Here is a 23,479-nt window from a genome sequence, read left to right as displayed (position 1 = left end):
CGTCCTGATCTTATTGTTTTGTATGACTATGACGACCCCAATTTGTACAGCAAGCCAGCCACCACGATGTTCATGCCCAAGTGCTGTCCGATACTCCACGCCATGCTGTACAGATACTTGGGCGAGAAAACGGTCCATACAAAAAGATGAGTTCTGAGAACCTGGCAAGCAACCATGACCAACAGCATGCTACATGTAGTGAAGAGCGTCAAGTGGCTGATGTGTCTCAAAAACACGTTCCGCCCATCATGGACTTTGCGGTATCTGAGGAGCAATAAGTTCGTGGCGGATGTCCAGTAGATTGGCCCCGCCCAGTTGCTGACGAAGGTGAGGACGCCAACGGCGCCAACGCTGAAGCCGGCCACGCCGTTATAGGCGCTCGAGAGGTCGACGGATGAGATTGCGTTCGTACCGCCGAAGGCAAAGAAGGAGGTATACTGTAGCAAGAGAGATGACGCAGATATGGTGGGGAGGTCGACGTCGAGAGAGGAGAGGAAGAGGAGTTGGAAGTTGAAGAGGAGGAGAAGGGGAATGTTTGTTACGCGGGATTGGGTTGCTGCGAAAAGGGTTATGAGATGATGCAGGAGCTGGGCGGCCTGGGATGCTTCGTTTGGTTTGGCGAGAGCAAGGTATGATGAAAAGCCCGCAAGTACTCCTAGACCAGCGAAGACGATCCTGGCCCTGGCTACCAAGGATATGCCCCGGAACGCAGTGTTGATGACGGCTGACGTGCCAACGACGAGCTCCGGCGAGTCTTCAAGAGTGAAGGCCAACTTGAACGTGTAAGCGGCTAGCACCACCGTGCCAGACAAGACCAAAGATGCTACGAGGGGCAGGCCGCGGAGCCTCCGGGCTATTTGGACAAAAAGGTAGCCGTAGGTCGCGCTCACCAGTGTCCAGAGGAGAGGGGGGTTGGATGCGATAAAAGTCTTGACGATATCTGGCTCGCCGGCATGCTTCTGCCCCGTTTGATTCCACCCCCGAACAAGTCTGGTCGCTATTAGAGCAAACAAAAATAGACCAACTGTTTGCAAATGTGCTCGAGTGCTATTCAAAGTTAGGGCGTTTTTGGCAGAGATGTCGCAGGGCACTCACGTTCGTAGTTTCTTGATAGCAAGTGAGCCAAACCAGGCCGACGTTGACCAGTACCAGAAGTGCTGCTCTTCTTCAACGTAACTGCTGGCAAACATCATGATGCCGTACGCTATTGTAATGATGAGCAAGGGAATGAGGCTTGGCCGCGCGCCAAAGAGTAGTGGACAAGTGACGAGAGCAGTCACGGCTTCGCCGAGGTGCAGTCTTGTCATATCATAATTGCTAGCCATGGTGCTCATGAGATCCTGAGCTCGACTCAACCACTGTGGTTTATTAGTCAAAGCTTATACCGGTGAGAGAGCCTGTGACTGACTTTGGACATGGCCTCGAGCCATGCCTGGTCGATCTCCTCCTTGTCCTCCATGGCTTTGAGTCCGTCATTCACTTTGTGCCATTCACAAGCGAGCTCTTGCGCTTCATCTTGTGGGTTTGCGCAAATTGTTTGCGTGGAGGATGATGCGGTGTCAAATGTGCTCGTGCCGAATGTGGCCGTGACGATTTTCAAGATCTGTCGAGCGTTGCGTACAAGTAGTTGAATTTGATCATTCTCTGTGCAATGTTAGCGCTTGTGGGCGGGAGTATGAGGGTCGCAAGGACAAACTCTTGGACCAGAACGGCAAGAAGTCAGCGATAAAGGCGCCAAGGTTGTTCTGTGGTACTGGGAAGCCTAGTAATGCGCCCAGAGTCGGTGCTAGATCCGACTGCTCAACCTTGGTATGATATAGGAAGTCCTCTTTGTACTCGAGAGGGGATACTTGATATCTCTGCAAGGCCTTGAGCTTTGGTGATATGAAGACTAAGGCGGGTGATGTTTCGCCTGGAGAGGATGCGCCATGATTGCCAGCATCGTTCATGCCGTGGTCTCCGCAAAGCACCATGAGAGTTGAGGACAATTGGTCTCGCGTCTCCATGGCCTGATACACACGCTTGACGATGTCGTCCATCTCATGCTGTTTGGGTACCATATGAGAGCTTTACGAAAGGTTAGCACCAACAGTTTCATTCAAGGCCTCAGTAATTATCTCACCTCCGCGGTCCAGATTTATGACCAATGTGATCCAAGCCGAGGTAATGTAAAATCAGTGTATTCCAGTCATCGTTCTTCAGCTCAGCATCGACATGCCTAGTCACGTTGTTGTCCACTTCCGTGAAGTCCTGGGGATGGTCAGCTTCATGAGTTACGTGGGTTGCTCTGAGAGAGCTCGCCACTCACCGAAACAAAGAAACTTGTCGTGCCGTCGGCGCGGTCGAAAGTCCCCGGAAAGAGCTTCAGCCAAGTGTCATCGCCATACATGACTAATTTGCCCGACTGCTTGGCCTTCATCTGGGCTAACCAGGTGTCCTGAGCGGCAAGAGTGGAGGACGTATCTCCCTCATCGAGATTCAGAATCACGTCCAAGAAGGACGGAATGGAGCCGGTGGTGATAGCCTTGATTCTGGGCATTGTGACAGTTGGTGACCGAGCGTTGGCAGTAAATGGAAGGGCAGCGCCATCGCGGATCAACCTAGTACGTCGTCAGCCAGCAGAGTCCCCGGTGGTATAAGAAGTGCGTACTCTTGAGTGTATGTAAAGCCGGTGCCTTCGGCGTATACAAAGTCACTATCTCAACCGATCAGCCCAGTCCAGCCAAATATGGGATTCAAAGCTAACTCTACCTTCTTAGAGCATCGACAATCATGAAGATTAGTCGATCAAATGGCGCTGCTGGAGGCGGGCCATATTCAAGGTTCTCGTACTCGGCCAGACCTGGAAGGACAGGTTTGTACGGGAAGAAGCCAGTCGCAAAAACAACAATGGCTAAAGGTATCAAGACGTTGGCAAGCGTAAGGTAGATGGCCAGAAAACGCGGGCCATATCGAAAAGACATGGTCAGCGCGCATCCATCAAGGTCGCTGAGAGGATCGATGAGGGAGACTAGGGGTGTCGCCGGGCGGCTCGTTACAATGTCAACGGGCAGAAGGAGGCGATATCATAGCTCGAATAGACGGCGTGTCATTCAACCATGTTGCGCAAAAGAGTGAGAAACGCAAGCCAGTAAAGATGTGAAGGAAGAACGCAGTAAACGATGACAGAAAGCGACAGTCTCTCAAGGTTCTTTGGGGGTCCTTTGGAGGTCCTAAATGGGTAAAGTGACTTGACTGCCTCAAGGTGCGAATTAGGGATCCAGCGGACAGGTTAAGGTAGGTAGGTAAACCTTAGGTAGGTAGCAGCTGTGACTGAATTATTAAGGTATGGGCTGCAGCTGAGGACACTGTGACAGCTCAAGCACAGGGATGAGGCGCCCAGCCGAGAAGGGGAAATTGCACTTCTTGATTGGCTGAAATTGCAGGCCTTGAGTCCGAGGGTCCAAACAACCAGTCCCGGCCGATATGGGGGACCCATCTCCGTTCACTAAAGTCATGGTTATTCATTCATTTCTTTTGTTGAAGGTCAAATGTCTCAGAGAAGAAGCCTCGAGGCAGCAGTTTACATTCCTATTCCTGCGAGTTCGAACCGGTCATGGCGGTTCGATCTATGTTATTGTCGCAGATGCAACACCTCCACTTTCATCCTAGTCTCAAACCAAGAGACAGAGAGAGGACCGTTGAACCGAATCCTCGGACCACGGAAGAGGTAAAAAAAAACCCAAAAACCAAAAAAAAATAAAACAGACCCTGTCCACAAAACTCCCGTAAGAAGAATGCTTGAAGCAGTAGCCTTCAGCATGTCCATAGGCAAGCAAAATGCTTCCGCAGCTGAAATTGCATGGTGGTCTCGAGACGTTCAGGCCTTCTTCTTGGAGCCTCCGCGACGGTCCTTGTACTTGGGGAATACAATCTTGGAAGTTTTCTTCTGCTTCTGGATCCTACCAGACCTGCGACGGGGCTTCGACGAGTCGACCTCCATGCCTTGACTGGTGTCAGTTACACTGTCTGCGAGACGAAAGTGAGTGAGTTGCCAATGCTTACGGGTGTCCTCGGCCTTCTTGATATCCTCATCACCCTCATCCGGGTTGATTTGCGCTAGAGTGTCGTCAGTGTGATGCTGCGCATGAGGGGGGGAAAACATTGTCTTCGCACTCACCATCATCTTGCTCGTCAGCATCCATATTGACATCAGCCTCCTTCTCAGGTTTCGGGGCCTTCGCTAATTCCAAGAGCTTGGCCGAGAGACGTTCGGTTCTCTGAGACTCAACGGGACCAAAGACATTCTTCTTGAGTCTCTGGTTGTTGTTCTTCCTGACGCTGGATCTCGCGCTCTTGGCCATGTCTGCGGTGGGCCCAGCTAAGGGTGATTTGTATCGCTCGAGTTGAGATGAGTTTGAGAAAAATAGCAGCAGGATGAATTACTGATGATTCAGGAACGCGGCTAGTATTATAAAAAAAATTCGAGGCTGAGAGAATGGTGAGAGAGACTCTGTGAAGATGTGCGGTGTTGAGCTCTGTAGGAAAATTTCCACGAACCAGTCCGCCCCGCCTCTCAAAAAGCACACCGGGTCAGCAGCACTCACAATCCCTGGGCACGCGCGGGCCAGACCAACGTCTGCTCCGCCGCTGCCCAGTCGCGGGGCCTGCCGGCTATGATCACCCCCACATTTGGTTCAATTGCATAAGACGAGGGCGTACGGATATATGCATACACGGCTAGTTCTGCCACAGGCGGTGAGGTCAAGACTGGGCGCTCTGGCATGAGGTACCTTCAGACTCGGCTGCTGGAGTAGGCCAGTTTTAGGGGCACGCGTATGGTGAAACAGCGACCGCCGTCCACTGTAGATGCGCCAGCTCCCCGACCGCTCCCCGAAGCCTCGATAATGTTGGACGGGCTATTTAGTCACCTCAGGAGACAGAATTCTAACACCAATACTCCTCGGTTTATTTGATTCTTTTTTCAGCAGTTGGCAAGCAATATCCTACGGTACCTAGAAAGATACCAGTTGCGAATAACTTCAAAGTGCCTAGGTCGTGCTCGTTACAGGCAGCTTACCTGAAGCTAGGTTCCTCTGGTAGCATCCGGGCTATTTCATTATCAATACCCCCCTTTGCGGATTTTCGCACCGCGTCATATGCAACCTTCCATGGTCTGGTAAGGTGCCTTAACCTTCCGTTTCTTCTTGGGTGCCTTCCAGGTTCAGGTCCACCTACCTGGTATCGTACCTACCTTACCTTAAGTACCTAGCTAGGTAGGTAGAAATCGTCGTGGAACGGAGGTGGAGAAAGAGCCGCACTCGAGAGGGAAAGAACCGCCACGGCTCTTAACACGCATTTGGGACCCTGCCCTTGCCTCCACGACCGACTTCCCCACGCACTTTCCTCTGACCCTCTGGCTGTCGGCGCGCACCACGAGCCTTGTCGCTCCTGCTTCGAGTGGTCGGTCGCGCCCGTTCCTTCCACTTGAACCTCAGATACCTCTTCATTTCCATTCTTTGTGCACCTTGCTCGTTTTTCCCTTCTCTTTTTACCTAACTCCACCTCCAAAGAGCGTACGGTTATCGACCCCGAAGTCATTGCTCTTGCCGAGCCCGAAGTCTGTCCGACGTCGCATCCGCAAACCTTCATGAGGCCGTCACCGAGAGAGCCTCCGCGATACTCTTCTCTCGCCCGAGAACCATGACCTCCATCCCGAGGCATGAGCTCCAGGCTCTGGTCAAGCTGGTCAACAGCAACCAGCTGCTTAATCGACAACTTTCGAGCATCTGTCAGCTGAACGGTCTCACTAGCAGCGGGGTTAAGGCGGCGCTGCAGGGTCGCATCGTGAACGGTGAGTTGCGCCTGACATCCCCAACCCGTACTCGATAAGAATCTCGACCGTATCCGTTTTTGCTCGTGCTTTCCAAGCGGGCTTCCAAGAAACTTGGGATTCGTCAGCTCGGCGCGTCGTCCACGTCCCCTGCCATGGCTATAGCTGTCTTGCGCGCCTGAAATTATCACGCTGACTCTTCTGCCCACCAGCTATCCAAGACGCTTTCAATGCTGGCGATGTTACCCGCTTCCAGCAAATCCAACGAAGTATCGAGACCACCCGAACTGGCGGTTCTTCTTCGCCTGCATCCCACAAGACGGCGCGTCCTCCTGCAACCTCACAGCCCGGCGTCATGCGACAAGATTCATATTGGAGCCCACGAAACGGTCGACCTACGGGTCCGAATGGCCATTCGACGGCACACGGTTTTGGGGCCACAATCGGTGCGTTGGCACACGTTGTTTGCGCCTCGGTTACAACGAGCTAAATGTATTCAGGCCCGCGATTCAAGGATACTCCGTTCTACGAGCTGGAGTCCCGGGTTGGTGACGTTCGTGTCTGTGAGAGTGAGTTGTCACCGGCTGCCTCATTATACGTCGACTCCTGCTGACCTCTCCAGCTATGAGCCAACATAGAAACATGGTTTCCATTCCGATCAGACTCAACGACTGCCCGTCGCTCAACAAAGTGGTAGAAAACAAGGATCTGTATCGTGTCATGGTGTTCTGCGCCGAGAACAACAACAACGAGATCCAGAACATCTCTTTTCCACACCAATCGGAGATCAAGATAAATGGCAATGAGGTCAAGGCCAACCTGAGGGGTTTGAAAAATAAGCCAGGGTCGACAAGGCCGGTCGATATCACGAGTTTTCTGCGCCTGAAAAATGACGTCCGAACCCTCGTCGAGTTCACATACGCCTTGACACAAAAGGTTGGTGCAGAAACCATGTCATATGGTGTTTTCTTTGCGGTTGGTGCTGACAGAACACTCCGAACCAGAAATTCTATCTAGTTGTCTACGTCTGCAAGATCACGACAGCCCAGGCGCTAGCTGAAAAAATCAAAACCGGCAGAAAGATACCCAAGCAATCGGTCATCCAGGAGAGTGAGTATTGGAGTTCACTTCTCATGGCTTTGGGGAAAATGTTAACCACGAGGCAGTCAGCAAGAAGGCAGCGGATACGGACATTGTGACGACATCCCAGGTCTTGTCTCTCAAATGCCCACTCTCCTATATGCGGCTTGACGTCCCATGTCGCTCTACTTCCTGCACGCACATTCAGTGTTTTGATGCGACATCATATCTTCAGTTGCAAGAGCAAGGGCCCCAGTGGCTGTGCCCTATCTGTAACAAACCTGCGCCGTTTGATCAGCTTGCGGTTGACGAGTAAGTAAACAAGCCAGAATTATGTCCCCCTGCCCTGGGCACCAACTAACTATGGCTCAAGGTATGTCAAGGAGATCTTGGCAAACACGTCTAAATCACTGGACCAAGTCACCATCGAGCCTGACGGACAGTGGCGAGTGAATTCGTCGCAGGACGACAAGTCGACCAACGGTAGAAACGGAGCGGTTGACGATGATGACGATGACGACGACTTCATCATCCAGGAGGTCAGTGTCGTCCGCAGTCGCAACTTCGAAACACCAAACCGGTCAGTTGCCAGCACGGCAACGCCAACGACAACGGCCATGTCGCGTGAAAGCTCGACGATGCCGCGTGGTCTTGGTTCCACTAGTGGCAAGAGACCGCACAGTGAAAGAGTGACGATAGATCTTACCTTGTCCGACGACGACGACGAACCGATCCAGCCGCCTCCAAAACGGCAGCAGCTGCAACCGCCGTCGGCGACTAATTATGCCAATGGTTATGGCGGTTCACTTTACTGAGGTGTCATCATCACCTCTCCTCTATCCTACATTCTATCTTGGGAAAACCCCGGCGATGTCTTGGGTTGGAGGCTCTAGGGCACGTACATATATACCCAATGGCTCCAGAGGTGTGGAAGTACGTGTGCATCTTACAATTTGGCGTGGGACGGAACGGATGGATAGCTGCACTGGCGTTGGAGGCAAAACATATCCCATCCTTGAGAGTCTACTTTACAAATCATGGAAGAAGGGCATTGATGCTCGGAAGAAAATATTGATACGGGCCTTAGCAAGAGCTTTGACAGGCAAGCGAACGGATCGACGGATCTTGAAGTCCTCGATCTGGCGAATGGCAGTCGATATAGCAAGCAATCAAACACCAAGGGAGAGAGAGAAGGAGAAGAAAAAAGACGATGCAGAAGAAGTTGTATTGTATATGAGTGATTTGAATGCTAGCACGAGCGATGAGTAGCCTTCGTAACGCGTATGGATACAGTAAGTCAGGTAGTGTCGGAGTCAAACTCGGCGGGAGCCCCGCTACGAGCCTCCTCTAAGGTACCTTAGCCTGGCTTGCGATAGTACGTACCTGAACGTTCAGTGGTACCTACGACCTTGTCCAGCGTTCATCCGTTCACCTGTACACATACGGCACTCGACAACGTACCTACACGACACCTACCCTCGCGTTGAGGATCAACGAATTCCGACACAGCTTGGCGTATTCACGTGCTCGATCTAGAGCTGTATAATCCGATCGTTGCAAAATCGCATCGCTATCTGCCTTGCCTTGCATGCACCTACTCTCCATCGCAATCGATCTACGAGACCGAACCGAAGAGCACGACGGAGACGGCAACGCCAGGCTCGAATCCAGATCGCAATCATGTCCTTCGAAAGCGTGATGCCCCCATATAACGCCTCGGACCCGACGGCCTCCTTTCTCAACTCCTCCTGTCTCGACTTCCTCCTCATCGAGCTCGTGCCAATGGCCTTCCGCGTGACGAGGGAGCTCGACATAGTTCCGACGGAGGCATCTGATGCTGCCGGAGATGCGTCGTCGTCAATGAGCCACAGTCAAGCTGCGCCAGGAGCTGGTCTAGCGCCGTCGAGTGCGAGCGGAGCGGTTCAGGCGGGCAGCGCGCGGAAGATGGACGAAGATGAGGAGAGGGATGCTGTCTTTTATCGTCTCGAGACGCTGGGATATAGAGTTGGACAGGGACTTGTGGAGAGGTAATGTGCTCCATATACCGCCTGGTGCAGTATGCCCATCGGGGGCTAACGGGTCGGGGGTTTGAATAGGTTCTCGAGGGATAGGCCGCGGTTCAACGATACGCTCGACGTCATCAAGTTCGTGTGCAAGGACCTGTGGTCGCTGGTGTTCCGGAAACAAGTCGACAACCTCAAGACTAATCATAGGGTGCGTGGCTGCCCGAGATCCTCGGGGTGACGGATGCTCTCGGGAAGAGCAGGGTGAACAAACGCTGACCCGGCACAGGGCGTCTACGTGTTGACAGACAATTCATTCAAGCCGTTCTCGAGAATGAGCACGGAGACGGGGGGTCAGGCTGTGGTTCGGGCACAACCGGTACGTCTGTCCTGTCGTTGTGGGGTTCTACGGGATGGAAGCTGACTTCTCCCGGCAACAGTTTCTCTGGTTTCCTTGCGGAATCGTCCGTGGAGCCCTGGCGGCATTGGGGATCAATGCCACCGTCCAGGCCGAGACGAACGAACTGCCGGCCGCCATCTTCCAGATTAAGACGCTACCTTCGAGCACATAGTACCCATGGGATACACACGCAGCGCGCAATTTTGAAGAGGTAGGCATCAGAAGGACACAAACAGCGCAGTCGTCACAAAGATCCTGTTGGAGGAGAGAGAAAGAAGGAGTACGGTCATTCCGAGTAGATTCCAGAAGGTTTCTATCTCCACATACATACAAGTCTCCATTAAGAGCGGGCGGGAGTTACCACCGGTTGTCATATCCAAATACCCAGACGCCCTCCAAGCCGCGAAATCACACGAGATCAGTTGACGTAGTAAGCCGATCAGCTACAGACACACTCGAGGTCAAACACCACCTCACAGCCTAGGGAAAAGAGAAAACGATCAGCCATTAATTCTCCCTCGCGGTTGTATTTCATCTATCGCCTTTTTGGCTACAATCTGGAAGCAATCATGAGGCTTCTTCGAGCGGGGGAACGGGGCTGTTGCTGCAAATGTACAAAGGGGGGGTAATCACTTTTGAGGGGGGTTGTGGGCAAAGTCGACACCCTTCTGAATGTTGCCCTTCAAGCCCTTAACAGCGGCCTCCAGCAGCGTCTTCTCCTTGTCCGTGATGTTGCCGAGGATGTCGACGGCCTTCTCGGCACCGTTGGGCTACTCAATGTCAGTATCAGCTTGGCGACGAGGGGCGTGTAGCGACTTACGCCGAGCTCGATGGGGACGGAGAAGAAGTCGGTGCCGGTCTTGGCGGCAATCTCCTTGCCGCCGGGGACACCGGGCAGGTAGACATAGCTAGGCTCAACAAGACCCTTCTCGCCCTTGACGGCCTTGAGGACCTTCTCGGCGAATCTGGCGTTGTTAGCACGACCCTTCGCCCCTGTGGCGGTAATGGTCCTTTTCTTACCTGAAACCGGCATAGGCCATGGACAGCGTGGCAGAGCCGGCACCGTCCTTGGCCTTGACGACCTCGTCACCACCGAACTGAACGCGGTTGACAAGAGCATCGTACTTGTCGTCGGGAATGGTGACGGAGGGGGTGACTTGGCTGAAGAGAGGAACAATCGTCTCGCCGGAGTGGCCGCCAATGACGGGGACGGTCAGCTCGTGGGGCTTGGACTTGCCAGCGATCTCGGCGACGAAGGTCTCGGCTCTGACGATGTCGAGGGTGGTGACACCGAAAAGACGCTGGGGGTTGAAGACACCCTTCGCCTTGAGGACCTCTGCGGAGATGGGGACGGTAGAGTTGACAGGGTTAGAAATAACGAGGATGAAAGCCTTGGGGGCGACCTCGGCCGCGATCTCGATCAGGCCCTTGACGATGCCGGCGTTGATGTTGAAGAGGTCATCACGAGTCATGCCGGGCTTGCCTAGAGGGGGCTTGCGTCAGATGGCTGCAGCACACATAAAAATTGCGATGTGTAACTCACGGGGGATACCAGCGGGGATGACGATGATGTCGGCATCCTTGAAGGCGGCCTTTGCGCCGTCGTCCTTGGGCAGATAGCCGGCGATCTTCTGTTTGCGGGGAAGGCTGTTTAGCATGCAAAGACTACGACAGCACGGGTCAATTGGATCTTGTTTTACGTACTGCCTGAGAAGAGATGTGGGAGAGGTCAGCGGCAACACCGGGGGTGTTGACGACATCGTAGAGAGCAAGCTCGTCAACGAGAGGCGAGAGCTTGAGAAGGAGGGACAGAGGCTGTGGTAGAGAGATGGTGAGTCCATGCGCAACTTTGGATTTTGCTCAGAAGGCGGGGTCTTGCGTCACTTTACCTGTCCAATACCGCCAGAGGCGCCAGCAACAACTGGAAGACGGTTAGAAGGAGGCTATCCTGGGCGGCGGCTTTGAGAAAGCGTACCGGCCTTGACCATTTTGGATATTTTGCGGTGATTTCGATTTGAGGTTGTAGGAGGGGAAAGTGATGGTTTCCTGGACGGTTCTGGCGGATTAGCGGGGTGATCTCGTACGGGTAAGGTACGGTAGCTCAGGAGCTTGCTCGGCAAGTCGTCAAGCTCCTTGCGGAGGTACTATGGAGCTCGACTGCAAGCTCACGGGTTTCCGTGATCGGGACTGGGACGTACTTTCAGCGGCGCGCAAGTTGCTTTGGGGGGACGCAAGACACGATGCGCAAGATGGGATCAGAAGTAAAGGGTTTGTTATTTTTTGGAATGAAAGAAGGAGAAAGGAAAGAAGGGGCAACAGAAGGCTAGAAGTAGTAGCAGTCAGAGCCAGCAGATGATACCTAGTCCGGAGGCTTGTCGGCGGGGACGTAGGTTCAACCGCGGGGAGAATTGCGACCATGCTCCCACCTCACCCCCATCCATGGATGAGACCAATCCAGATCATTGGATGGAGGGGTGAAAAGAGGGGCATCTTGGGGGCAGGGTAGGTAGTAGCGCAGCGCCAGCGATGCGCAGAATCATGAATAGCTCAGGAGTCGGATAGGTCCCATAGAGTAGGTAGGTAAGACGAGATGAGATGATGCCTCGAGGGGATAGGTAGGTACATGCGCCGTACTAAAGTTGCAGAGAGCCGCACGCAGCAGAATGCATGCCTTACGCTGCGTGTCTCGGGACATGGGAGATAACAAAGAGCAAGTACAAGTACCCCTCCCCGCCGACCTTGTTTTGTCCAGGTTCGGTTTGCCTATTCTATTCTTTCACTGTCCAGTGTCTTGAAGCGCCCCTCAGTGAGACACTCAGGTTAAGGAGGAATCTTTCCCTGCCACTCCCTCCTCAGAAACAGCTTTCCCATCTTGAGGTAAGGTAGGTAGGTAAAAGGCAAAGGCGTATGTACCTAAGGTAGGCGACCCCGACTGCACCCACCCCCGCCATTCATTCGCCCGCCATTTCCTGCCAACGGTCGGGCTGATGCATGTGAATGACGGAGACAGCCCGCCGTCCCCGTCAACTCCCGGCACGTAGCCAATGCCTTCCGATGTCTTCCTGCTGACGATGGACAGACGGTCTCGGTCTCGACACACGGGAGGAGAGCTGTGACCTATGTATAGCCAAAACTCGGGTGCGGAAGAAACAAGCAGGCCTGTATCCCCTGTCTCCATCGCCGGTTTCAATGAGGTGTTCCCATTTCCCATGCCGAGCAGGACGCTGTGACCCGGGTTGCATCATTCGACGACTATCACAAATATGTTGAGACGATTCCAGCTTGATGCCCTGTCTCTGTGTGTCTGGCTATGGAGCATTTCAACAGAGAATAAGGTAAACCAGACTCACGATTAATATCCGAAGACGTCCTTTCAGGTAATTATTACCTGTCTCGCCGACAGCAGATTTACTACCTGCGGTACGTACTTGTCTGGACCCTGGTAAAAAATACCCCGCCATGTTGCAGAAGACGGGAGCACCTGGAGAGTGTGCAAACAGGTCAAAGTCGGCGAAGACTTACTCCGGGTGAGGAGCTAAACGACCCGCGAGATATCGTCAGTTGGCGCGGGCGACGAAAAGCCGAATGATCCGCCTGGATTCCGGTGTTCGCCCGTTATCCCGAGGTTCAGCGGTAGATCACTGCTTCATGCGGTCGGGCGACGCCGGGTGACGGCCGAGAATCCGGCATCACGAGGATTTAGGAAACTAGCACCTAACTTGATTCCGCATGATGCCCATAGCATAGCCGCGGCCAAGCCATTACCGCTCCGAGCCATGGTCTTCACAAAGACACAGTTGCACACTAACACAGTTGACGGTCTTCACCGTCAAACACATTTCGTTGGAGCAATTGCAACCCAGTCCTGTCATTATTTTTGGCCTTGACTCAAGCTTTTGATTTGTTCGCCTGTGTCCTCAAAGGTATTTCTATTTGCTCGACGTAACGCCCAAACCAAAGCCTTTCCCGTCCGCTAAACATCAAGCAATTTATGCCTCAGTCTTCTCGGCGGCCTTCTTGGCCTTGACGCCACGGGGCTTCTTCTCAGCCTCGGGCTTGACGGGCTTCTGGGCGCGGCGGAGGGCAGAGGCGCGCTGAACAGCGGCCTCACGGAGGTCGGCACGGTAGCCGCCGTTGGCGGACTGGAGAGCGACGGCCTTGTAGGTCCTGGAGGTCGCACACCGTCAGTATCTCCCGTTCACCGGCCGTGTATCCGATGCGGCTCCGGATGGGCTCGCGGGGTAGGGTTCCGAGATGAACTCACTTGCGCGTCGACTTGTTGGGGCCGTAGGTGACCTCGGTGGTGCCCTGAGCGGGCTTGTTGCCGTTCTTCTGGTTCTTGGAGATGACCTTGACACCGCCCTTCTCGGCGGGGACAACACCGATAGCCTATATCGGAGACGTCATGTCAGTCACTGTATGCACTCGATCGGTCGGACAGTCCGTCGCCTTCGCATCGTGGTCGGTGTGGAATGTCGGTGGCTCGTTCAGGGTGGGAGTGTATGTACCTTGTCGTTGACGAAACCAGCGTACTGCACCCATCGTTAGCCAAGATTCCTCTCAATCGCGCCCATCTTCATGGCTTTGCACAATTTCGACATGAACGTACCTTGCGGGAGTGCTTGTTGACCAGGTTAAGGGGGTCGCGGGACAGCTGGAGACCGCCAGCGTCGTTGCGGTTGACCAGGAAGGCGTTCTGGTTGCCTATGATGCCGCGGATATCAGTAAAGGCGTATTTTTTCTGGTGGTCGGGTCGTCTCTTGGCCGGACGGCAGCATGACGGAGTGGCGACTTACGAACGACCTCCCAGATGAGGTCGGCGGAAACGTTGGGCAGAGCGGCGGCCATTTTGACTGATTTCTGAGGATCACGGAATGGTTGATGAATACCTTCTTCTTCGCGCGCGTGTTCGAAAACGGCCGACCTGGAATTGTGCACCTTCTGTGGGTTGTCCGAGTCGCTTAGCTGTGGGTCCACGAGCCACTGCTTATCTTATCGAAGCGGCCGGGCAAAGCCCTGCTCCAGGTCCCCCCCCGGGCCCCGGCCGGCACGGATGTGGCTGGTGATGATGATGGCGGTGCGGCCTAATTCCGGAGCTCGGGCACCTCACCTTTCGACGACTGGACGCGGGGGCGTTGGGTCTCCCGTCATTGACGTCCGGTTCACGCAGCTCGTATTTCCGTCTCACCACTGCCATACGCATCATCGTCCGCATGGTCTCGTCTCGTCGGTCTTTTGTTCAAGAGACAGAGCCATAGCCGCTAGTGTCCTATTTCGGAACCTCCATGATGGGTATTCTAGCCTCCGTGGCATCATCGTGTCACCTATTTCGATTCGGTGAGATATCCTATTCAGTGGTCACAACATGTCGAAAGGATTGGAAGCTTCAAAAGCTTCACGAGTGAGAGTCTGCGACCAAGAACGTATCACCGTCCCGTGTTACGCCACTCGCGCTCGGCGTCTCCTTGTACCCGACTGGCGCTCACTAACTTGGCATCTCTTTGCCGCCTCCAATGCAAGTACTTGGAATCCTTGATGGCCACTTTTCCAGTGGGTTATGGCTACGATGTCAAGTTGTTCATGGCGGGTGCCTTGGACATGGGCACAAACTTCCGAGCACTATAGCCTAAGGGCCCTGGATGAGTCGAAATCCCGCCCCAGCTAAGATTCTATCTTTTCAGGACAGTAGAGATGATACTAGAAAGCGTCTGGTTCAGGGTACATATGCAACCACGTCGAATCAGGAGCTCGAACCCGGGCTGGATCTGCATGCGTGGTGACAGCACCTTGATATCGAAGTAACAAGCATCATAAACACCACTCCTAAATGAATTCTGCGTAGCCTACATCTCCAACACGCCTATACTACAGTGCTGACAAGTGGGCTTAGCTAAAGCTAAGACGGCGAATCGGAAAGGTGGTTATATACAGGGCAATGACACACGGGCAATCGTGATGCAGTCAAAAGCCCATACAGAGCGTCTTGCGGTCGTAAATTGAGTTGTAACGAGTACGTCAAGCTCGAAAAACAGTGGGACTGAAGGCATAACATGAGCGAATCACTAGCCTCTTGTTCAAGGGAAGATTTCCATTTGTTACTTGTTTTCATCCTTCCTTGAATAGTCCAAGCACTCTCGAGTAATACCGGGTGATGAGTGCTCCGACAAAAATCCCAAAATCATAGTCGTTAAATACCTTAGCGATTGCCCGAAAAACGAGCAGAATGACGTTTGCTCGGTATGTCTTGGTCAATTCTGACCGGGCAAATATCGAAGAAAAAAGAAAAGAAGAGGAAGTCTCTGAGGTAGGGATCAGCGCTTTCTGGACAACCCAAACGTGGTGAATCTTGCCTTCATATAGACTCTCATCTCGGGACTTCGACCGAGTCGGTCAATCTGGTCTACCATGAGACGTTCAAATCACTGAATTGGCAAACAATAGTGTACAGGGAGGGCCCGATGGAGTCGCTGTTTGATGCGCGTCCCAGTCGGGGACCAAGACACTGTGTCGATGTGTGCTATACGACGGAAGTTGACAGGAGGATGATCAACTAGCTAGACTGAGTAAAGGAGGATTACATTCGAATTGAGCGTGAAAGACAGGAGTTGATTGTGGTCCAGCGAGCAAGACGCCGAGCATAACCGTTCACTCTACCGCACATAGTGGCTGATACAACGTATCATTTTGGCTGGGAGGATGAGGCCGGGGCCGTCGTTATCGGAGGCTGCCCAGCTCGGGCCGGTCGAAGGTTCAGCAGCGGGCGGGTCCACCCCAGCGAGCTAACGGGAGTTTGCAAGGTTTCCCAGCTCACAGGTCGTAACCAGCATCATGCGAACAATGCTGAACGGGTTTCATGGAGATTGGAACCCGAGTAAGAAGGCAAGTTCATCATGGGAGCATCAAGCTTGATGACAATATTGTCAACTCTCGGAGTATGCGTCGATAGAAACAACGATAGGTAAGTCCGCCATCGGCCGGCGTTCGTCCATCTGCGGAGACCGGGATGCTGGAGATCCATTTGTTGTCCCGTCCGGATCACGGCCGCCGTACAGACGGGAGTGACCCCTGAACGACTCCGAATCTTTCCCTGCTGGGGAAGTTTCCTGTGGTGGGGTGATGGTGCGGCTGACAGTCCCAGCAAGGTACAAACAGCACCGGCAGCTGAGTGTGCTGGGCTGTTTCCGCAGGCCCGCACCATTCCCCGGCCAAGGGAACCCAGGGCCCCGAAGAGAGAAGGGGTCCGGAGTTCACGTGACGTGAAGCTTCTTGGTATTAGCAGCCCCTGCGCCTGCGCCTGCGCTCTTACGTACCACCCTGACCTTCTGGGAGTGGAGTAGAACTGGTGCTTTACTTGGGAGCTATGAGGGAGGCCACTGGCAGGATCGGACGGAATGCACGGGGTGATGACAGCCCCGAGAGCCTGAGAGAGAGCTGGGCGCTGCCCATCATCACACGACGGCCATCCATCCCGTCCCTTCTTCCTTCACTCCCGCGCTTTTAGCCACCTTCAACTTTCAAAAAGCTTCAAACAAACCGTCACAGAATTTATTTGACAGCCCCTCTCCCCGCGCCCTGTACAAGACCCCGACATGACCGTTTGAAAGCAACAGACGGCGGTTCCCCTGACCGTTGCTTTCGACCACCCTCTTTTTATTTCATTTCCTAGACATCTTCCCCCTCGTTCTTTTCGTTCGCCCTCAACAATTTGTAACAAACTACCTTACCGATCGATACCCACCACACAGCGACTCATTTTTGTTGTCGCATTCCCTTCGCAACCGAGAACCCGAACATACCGAAGACTGCAACCCGCGACCTGCACTGTGAGCAGAGCTGAAACCCGTCTGCATCGCATCGCGCCCAAGACCTCTCGCACCCCGACGTCACAATCCTACGATACCCTTCTTCCACAACTACGATATACGACTTGGACACCGACAAAATGTCCTACCTTCTTTACTCCGTCTCCTTCTTCGCCCTCGTCATCGCCACCGCGCTCTACTTCACCCGCACCTACTGGCTGCATCTCCTCCCGAACCTGCCGATCCCCGGCCGCGACTACATCTACTCCCGCCTCCCCTCCACCTTCACCGGCGACATGGAGGCGGGGCTCTCGAGCTCGACCTTTGACCTCAGCGGCAACGTGGAATCCGGCGACAGCCGCGCCGGTCTCGACGATCGGAGCAAGGCCGAGATTCTCAAGATCATGAAGAAGCGCCGCATGAGGTTCGACGACGCACGAAGGGTCTACATGGAGAACCGCTTCAAGGCCAACGGCATCGGCCCCGACGGACGCCCGCTGGATCCCAAGGCCGTCACTTTCAGTTAAAGGGACGAGTCTAGACTTGGACGCTCATGATACGGCACCTTCTATTACACCTGATGATCAGCGCTGCGTTTCGATGAAGACGGCGCGTCGGGACGGTGGAAGGCCCCGGATCGAGGGACGGACCTTTGAAGACCGGGGTCACTCCTACCCTCGTAAAATAACCCACCTACGATACACCATGGCACGCCACCGAGCGACCATAAACTCACCACACGCGTCGACACCGACACCAACTGTTTTCCTTGATCGCTTGCATGTCTTTACTACTATATCCCGCGGGTTTGGAGAGATGAGGAGTTCAAGGCTTTCCACATTTTTATATTCCCCATGTCTTTGGAATTTCTCGAGTGGAACTCGAGAGGCGCGCATGGGCTTCGTTCGTAGCGTCAAACTTGTTAGTCCGTTCATAGCGTCACATGCAAAGCGCGTGTCAATCGCTTTCAATGTCATTTCTGATTTTGTCCTCAACTCTGCCAACAGCACACACCTGCATGATCCACGTGGTGCCTCTCATGACGTTCCCAACATTTCATACTCCCTCACATCAATATTTGATTGGTATCCAAAACCGTCCATGGTAAGATGGGAATCGGACTACGCTACTAGTTATTATACTGAGGACTCGACACGGCGCATTCACTAGATGCCAGGTCATCGTGGGCGTGCTTGCCCGAGCGAGTCCAGTCATTTCATCGTCTTGATCCAACTTTTTCTCAACATCAGAGAGTGCTGATTTCCATATGTACAGTCGAAAGTCTGGCAACGTCCAGGTATTACAAGCGTTTATAATGCAGTCATGGGCAGCCGTTGCCAGCGCCGGAGAGTTTGTGTGAGCGGGGTCCCGCGAGGGGGCTCCTGCTGTCGAGAGCACGTCTGCTCTCAGTTCTTCTTCTTCTGGTCGACGTCCGCTCCGTACTGGCGGTCGTCGTCTCCCTCGACTTGTTTCTGGATCTTCTCCATGTCCTTGATGCCGGCCTTCCAGGTCTCCTGCGACATCTTGGTCTGCTTGTTGAACCAAGCCAGATCAGGCTTGCGATAGCTGCCACCAAGACGGTCCCAGAGCGTGGTGAACTGGCCGTAGTTGTAGCTGCGGACACCGAGTTAGCAATCGCCAAACGTCTTCACGCTCGCGGAGGGTCGGACTCACTTAAAGTACAGGTGGTGAGCAGTGTGGCATGCGGAGCCGTTGATGATCGGGTTGTCGGTAATGTACTCTCCGTCGTGGATGAGAATGGTCCAGAAGTTGATGAACATGAAGAGAGCGACGTAGGCCATCTTGTTCAGGGGGAACAGCATGGGGTAGACGTGGTACGGAATAGACTGGGCGAAACCGTCGAGGGGGTGGAAGGCGTGACTGGCGTAAGGAGAGGGCATGATCCACTTGTGGTGAGGCTTGTGGAGGTGCTTGTAGACGGAGGGCAGGTGCAGCCATCGGTGAATCCAGTAGATGCAAAGGTCGGTGAAGAGGATGAAGAGCGGGAACTGAGCCCAGTCGTACCAGCGGCCAGGGCCCTCCTCGGTGGTGTCGTAGAGCTTGCAGTAGCCGCGAACCTCGGCGACGAAGGTGAGAGCGGTGCACAGGGACATGATGGGCATGGCCTGGTTGGCCTGCTTCATCTCGAGGCGGATCTGGTTCTTGAGGAACTTGGGGTGGTTGAACGTCTTCTTGTCGAAGATGAAGATGTAAGAGAGGGTAGCGAAGACGAAGTAGTTGAGCAGACCGAAGATCCTAGGATGATTGCTGTTAGTGATCGGACGAGACGAGTCAGGAGTGCGCTCCGGACGTACCAGGTGACGAGGAAAAGAGAAGTGAACTGGCGAAAGATGTTGTCTCGAGGCCAGGCGCTCATGTAGGCGGCCTCGGAAGGCTCAAGATAGAGCCAGTGAGTCGCGGGCTTGTACTGCCATGTCGAAAGCGGTTGCGCCGTGGCGTTGGCAGCAGTGTGGGGGAAGTCGTAAGGGGCGGCGCCGGCGGGCAGCAGCGAAGCCCAGAGCTTGTCGCCGACGTAGGTGTCGATCACCTCGAGAACGATATCCATGGTGACGAGACAGTCGGCTTTTGGGTTGGAGGGAGGTTCGAGGTCCGGGTTGGAGATGCGACGAGTTGCCGGTGTTGTGGTGACGGCAGAGAGAGAAAGAGATACAGAGGGACAGAGGGGGGGAGAGAAAGAGGGTAAAAGGAGGATCGAAGGGGAGGCGGAAAGGAGGAGCGCGAAACGAATTTGTAAGTGGTAGGCGAGCAGGACAGGAGAGAAGGTGGCAGCGCAAACAAAAAATCGCGGTACGGAATATTAGGTCGAGACGCAAGACGACGGGAGGTGACCTGAGCCGGGGGGTGGAGGGAGCTCGGGAATATCGTTGGCTCCGAGAGATCTTATCGGACGTTTTTGGTTGAAAAAAAATTCTGGGGCCACAAGAGGGGAGAGCAATTTGCCTCTAAATGGGACTGCCAGGTTCACCGTCGTCGCTGCTGGGCTGCGGCTGCGGCTGCGACTGCGACTGCGAGGTGCCCGGGCAAAACCAACCAGGGGCGGGATCGGCGGTGTCTGGCACCTCTGCACTAAGGTAGAGAGGTAAGGATTGTGCTGTAAGTCGCGGATAAGTCGTGGCAGCAGACGGCGGGGGGCTTTACGACGACCCCGAGGAGGACACTGGACTGGATGGATGGTGGCAGTATCGGTGCGGTAAGGTGGAGGTGGAAAAGGATGGGGCGAAGAGGAAGAAAGGGGTGCCGGTGATGACGATGACGGAGACGGAGACGGGGAGGTCGGCGATTCCTTCGAGAAGTTCGGGGTGACTGGAGTTTGGATAATGAGGGATGGGAATACCTCAGGAAGGGCCAAGGCCAAGCGAGGCGTTCTGCTCTGACTGGACGAAGATTGGAATATGCCAATGTCAATGCCAATGTCAATGGCAGGTCCCTTCGATTCGGTAAAACCAAAAAAAGTATGTTTGGCGTACTGAAGTATGGTAGGTATGGTGTGGTTGTGTCCAGTCCAGTCCTCCGCAAGCGCAAGGCACAGACGGGTACAGGAAAAGATCAGGGTACCTCGGGCTAAGGTTTGAAGATAGCTGGAGGTGAGATGACAATCCCGCCGTACTAGGTAGGTAGGTATGCACGATGGAAAAAAGGAATTGAGATGAGGTGAGGTGAGGTGGTTGCTTAACTCACACGGCCGAACAAGCTTCCAACAGCATGACGACGGACGGGTGGCGGGAGCGGGAGTAGGTCTTCTTTTATTTCCTCCCCCCGAATGACCGTACCTGAGGTGAGGTAGGTAAGGTATCCGTAACCTGCAAACCAATCTGAATCATTTCTCTCAACTTGTTCGAACCTCCAATCCAGGCCCCCGGACTCTCCCGCAACAAACACCACACCGACCATCATCTTCAGCAGCAATCACACGACGCCGCCTGAGGGCAATCTTGTTATGGCACGTTTCCGTTTTGCTCCAGCTGTTACTCGGGTACCGGATGGCATGATGCCAATCATGGAGTTCCGGGGCCGGGAGATGGATCTGGTCCTGGATCCCTTTTTTGGGGGGGAAGAGGTTCAATGTTCAACGTGATGGAGGGACGGCGTAAAGCCATTGGCCCCTTTGATTGGTGCCTTCCCCTGGGAAGACCGCCATCTTTTTTCAATTGTGCTTTGATAGGTTCTGACAAGTAGATTCGCGCCATCGATGTGGATGGGGGACACGTTTGGTTTCGTATTCGGGTTGGAAGGTTTCTCCCATCAGCTCACAAGCAAATCGGCTATGATGGCCTGATACAGAATACCTCGCCTCCTCCACAACCAACTCGTGTGCAGTTCCTTAGCGGCGACCAATACGGATAGCCTGACCATCGGCATCAACCACGCCGGTTGCTGTCACTTGCCTTCCGTTTGGTCCTAGGCTAGGTTGGCCCCAATGGAACACACCGACCCCGAGCATGAGCTTCAAGGTGAGCATCTTATTGCTCGGCCATCCGGAATCAGTGCCGCGCGGCGCGTCGGCCACGGCCACGGCCACCGGCCACTTCGGATACAGCTGGGCTACCAACTACGAAGTGCTGTACCATGTATGGACCATGGAGTGACGTGACTTTTCTGCTTCGGAAGTCGTGGTTACCGGCTGCTAGGTCCACTCGTTCCAGCTAGCTACCTTGCGGATACCGAGGAAGATGGACCGACTTCGGTCGTGATTTGCGGCAGCGCTGACAGACCTGCATCTGCATGATCGATGGCCCGTCCTCCAAATCCCTTAAAAAGTCGGGCATTCCCTCTCGGCGTCTGTAGGGCAGGCACTCTGCAGGTCGGGTCCAGTGGGTTCTCGGTCGGACATGGCGGAGATTTCCCACCCACGCACGGCACGACCATGGAACACGGGACCTACGCGACAACGACAGATCTCACCGTAGAATCAGAAAAGAATGTTTCCTACCAAGGTTACCCTGCATCTCCATGCTGATCTTGGAACCTGCGCCGCCCCCCGACACGCCGGCACGTATGCTACTTCACCACGCAGTACACCCGCAAGCGACATCTAGAACGTTTTCAAAAGACGTTGAAACGAGCCGTGTCTGGCCGCTTGGTTCTTCACAGGCGGGCTTGGTTGGCCTTGGACGTTCCAAGTTTCTCTCAAATCCCTCGAGCCGAATCGTCCCATGTCAAAAACATGCCGACCTCCACAAAGATGGCTTGTCTTCCTTGGAATCGCGATCACCATCTACCCGCTGCACTCGACTCTCGCCAACCCCACGCATTGGAATACGGGCACAAGGTAGGGTGGGAGGGCCGTTGCGAATAAGGTCAACTTTAAGCAAAAAGACGCTGCTCTATCCAAAAGGTCCCAGTGGATGGATTAGGTACCTTGCCTTGAGGTGAGTGTAGAGAGTCTCACCCAGCCGACCCCAATGGGTATCTGCACAGCCCCGGCGTATGACCGGTGTCTGCTCTGACACGTCCAGTTCCATTCCATCAGGAAGCTTCAGTACCTTAGACAGGTACCAAGGTACGGGCCTGATGCAGAGTGCTTATCTTGTGTGTTGATTACCTCAGCAATCACAAAGGGTTTGCGTCGTGGTCCAATTCACCTAACCCACCACCCACACCTCAGTCTTTAACGCTAGGTAGGGCAACCTACTAAGGTAGGTAAGGTAGTTCGAATACGAAGTACCTTACTGTGACCCGAACGCGCCTTATTCCTCCAGTGTCCCTGCTTCGCCGAGCCGTCAGCTGATGGAAGGGACAAGTATGATGACGAAGCCGAGGGCAGTCAGTCCTTTCACCCGCAAAGTCTTCATCCCCATCTTACCTATACTCTGTAGGCTTCCGTCATGATGATCTGCAGGTGGTGCGTCTGAAATAAGCTCCGCGTGGTGAAATGCCAGATCGGAGCGTTGGAACCTTGTACGAATAGACATTGGACGGGGCCACACTCGACCGAAATACTATGTGCCAGTGCCAGTGCCAGTGCCCGACCCGTCTTCGGGTTCTTCCTGACTTTGACACTCAAGATAAAAGTCAAAGTCGCTCCGCATTTGCCGGACCGGACTGTCAAGGTCAAACAAGTTCAGGTGCCGTTGAGAGGGAGAGGGGTTGGTCGCAGCTTCGCTTCACGGGGTGTTTGTTTAGATTCGCACATCGAGGGTGAGATGTGTTGCACTCGGAGCTCGTCTCTGATCCCGTCGATGCCGAAGAGCCGGATTGGGCGTGGGCGCGTATCCCGGAACAACCTGAGCAAGAACACAAGAAAGAAAAGGTGAGGAAAAGAAAGTGTCGTCAAGTGGTGGTGTGGAATATCCATCCGTAGGTATCCGTAGGTCCTCGTCCTCTGTTGCAGCTCCGAATACCCCACGTATCCGCAGTCACC

The 23,479-nt window shown here is 54.1% G+C and overlaps 8 protein-coding genes across 8 annotated transcripts; 3 read left to right on the top strand and 5 right to left on the bottom strand.

Moving 5' to 3' along the window:
- Positions 1-26: 26 nt before the first annotated feature.
- Positions 27-3,053, bottom strand: CkaCkLH20_10817 (gpi ethanolamine phosphate transferase 2; the record flags this gene model as incomplete). The annotated part of the gene is made up of 8 exons (XM_038893531.1): positions 27-1,047; positions 1,096-1,358; positions 1,409-1,644; positions 1,697-2,067; positions 2,123-2,250; positions 2,309-2,600; positions 2,651-2,695; positions 2,752-3,053. The coding sequence occupies 8 exons, from the start codon at positions 3,051-3,053 to the stop codon at positions 27-29; spliced, it is 2,658 nt and encodes an 885-aa protein (XP_038741080.1).
- Positions 3,054-3,859: 806 nt separating this feature from the next.
- Positions 3,860-4,343, bottom strand: CkaCkLH20_10816 (uncharacterized protein; the record flags this gene model as incomplete). Its single annotated transcript, XM_038893530.1, has 3 exons — positions 3,860-3,984; positions 4,045-4,098; positions 4,160-4,343. The coding sequence occupies 3 exons, from the start codon at positions 4,341-4,343 to the stop codon at positions 3,860-3,862; spliced, it is 363 nt and encodes a 120-aa protein (XP_038741079.1).
- A 1,339-nt stretch (positions 4,344-5,682) lies between these two features.
- On the top strand, positions 5,683-7,707 carry CkaCkLH20_10815 (MIZ/SP-RING zinc finger; the record flags this gene model as incomplete). The annotated part of the gene is made up of 8 exons (XM_038893529.1): positions 5,683-5,833; positions 6,025-6,258; positions 6,313-6,381; positions 6,435-6,748; positions 6,802-6,922; positions 6,979-7,064; positions 7,128-7,204; positions 7,266-7,707. 8 exons carry the CDS (start codon positions 5,683-5,685, stop codon positions 7,705-7,707), a joined length of 1,494 nt encoding a protein of 497 aa, XP_038741078.1.
- Positions 7,708-8,572: 865 nt separating this feature from the next.
- Positions 8,573-9,467, top strand: CkaCkLH20_10814 (transporter particle component; the record flags this gene model as incomplete). Its single annotated transcript, XM_038893528.1, has 4 exons — positions 8,573-8,919; positions 8,989-9,106; positions 9,185-9,274; positions 9,336-9,467. 4 exons carry the CDS (start codon positions 8,573-8,575, stop codon positions 9,465-9,467), a joined length of 687 nt encoding a protein of 228 aa, XP_038741077.1.
- Positions 9,468-9,924: 457 nt separating this feature from the next.
- CkaCkLH20_10813 (malate dehydrogenase) lies at positions 9,925-11,529 on the bottom strand (the record flags this gene model as incomplete). The annotated part of the gene is made up of 8 exons (XM_038893527.1): positions 9,925-10,065; positions 10,116-10,260; positions 10,316-10,778; positions 10,839-10,926; positions 11,000-11,110; positions 11,185-11,216; positions 11,271-11,439; positions 11,494-11,529. 8 exons carry the CDS (start codon positions 11,527-11,529, stop codon positions 9,925-9,927), a joined length of 1,185 nt encoding a protein of 394 aa, XP_038741076.1.
- Positions 11,530-13,284: 1,755 nt separating this feature from the next.
- On the bottom strand, positions 13,285-14,143 carry CkaCkLH20_10812 (uncharacterized protein; the record flags this gene model as incomplete). Its single annotated transcript, XM_038893526.1, has 5 exons — positions 13,285-13,462; positions 13,560-13,684; positions 13,804-13,827; positions 13,905-13,999; positions 14,092-14,143. 5 exons carry the CDS (start codon positions 14,141-14,143, stop codon positions 13,285-13,287), a joined length of 474 nt encoding a protein of 157 aa, XP_038741075.1.
- A 3,094-nt stretch (positions 14,144-17,237) lies between these two features.
- Positions 17,238-17,624, top strand: CkaCkLH20_10811 (protein precursor; the record flags this gene model as incomplete). The annotated part of the gene is made up of 1 exon (XM_038893525.1): positions 17,238-17,624. The coding sequence occupies one exon, from the start codon at positions 17,238-17,240 to the stop codon at positions 17,622-17,624; it is 387 nt and encodes a 128-aa protein (XP_038741074.1).
- An 879-nt stretch (positions 17,625-18,503) lies between these two features.
- On the bottom strand, positions 18,504-19,663 carry CkaCkLH20_10810 (c-5 sterol desaturase; the record flags this gene model as incomplete). The annotated part of the gene is made up of 3 exons (XM_038893524.1): positions 18,504-18,711; positions 18,772-19,353; positions 19,413-19,663. The coding sequence occupies 3 exons, from the start codon at positions 19,661-19,663 to the stop codon at positions 18,504-18,506; spliced, it is 1,041 nt and encodes a 346-aa protein (XP_038741073.1).
- Between the last annotated feature and the right edge of the window lie 3,816 nt (positions 19,664-23,479).

The sequence above is a fragment of the Colletotrichum karsti genome, assembly GCF_011947395.1.
Source record: "Colletotrichum karsti strain CkLH20 chromosome Unknown Scaffold43, whole genome shotgun sequence".
Lineage (NCBI taxonomy): Eukaryota > Fungi > Ascomycota > Sordariomycetes > Glomerellales > Glomerellaceae > Colletotrichum > Colletotrichum karsti.
The sequence above is the reverse complement of the archived record's forward strand: the minus strand, read 5'-3'. Positions and strand labels throughout refer to the sequence as shown.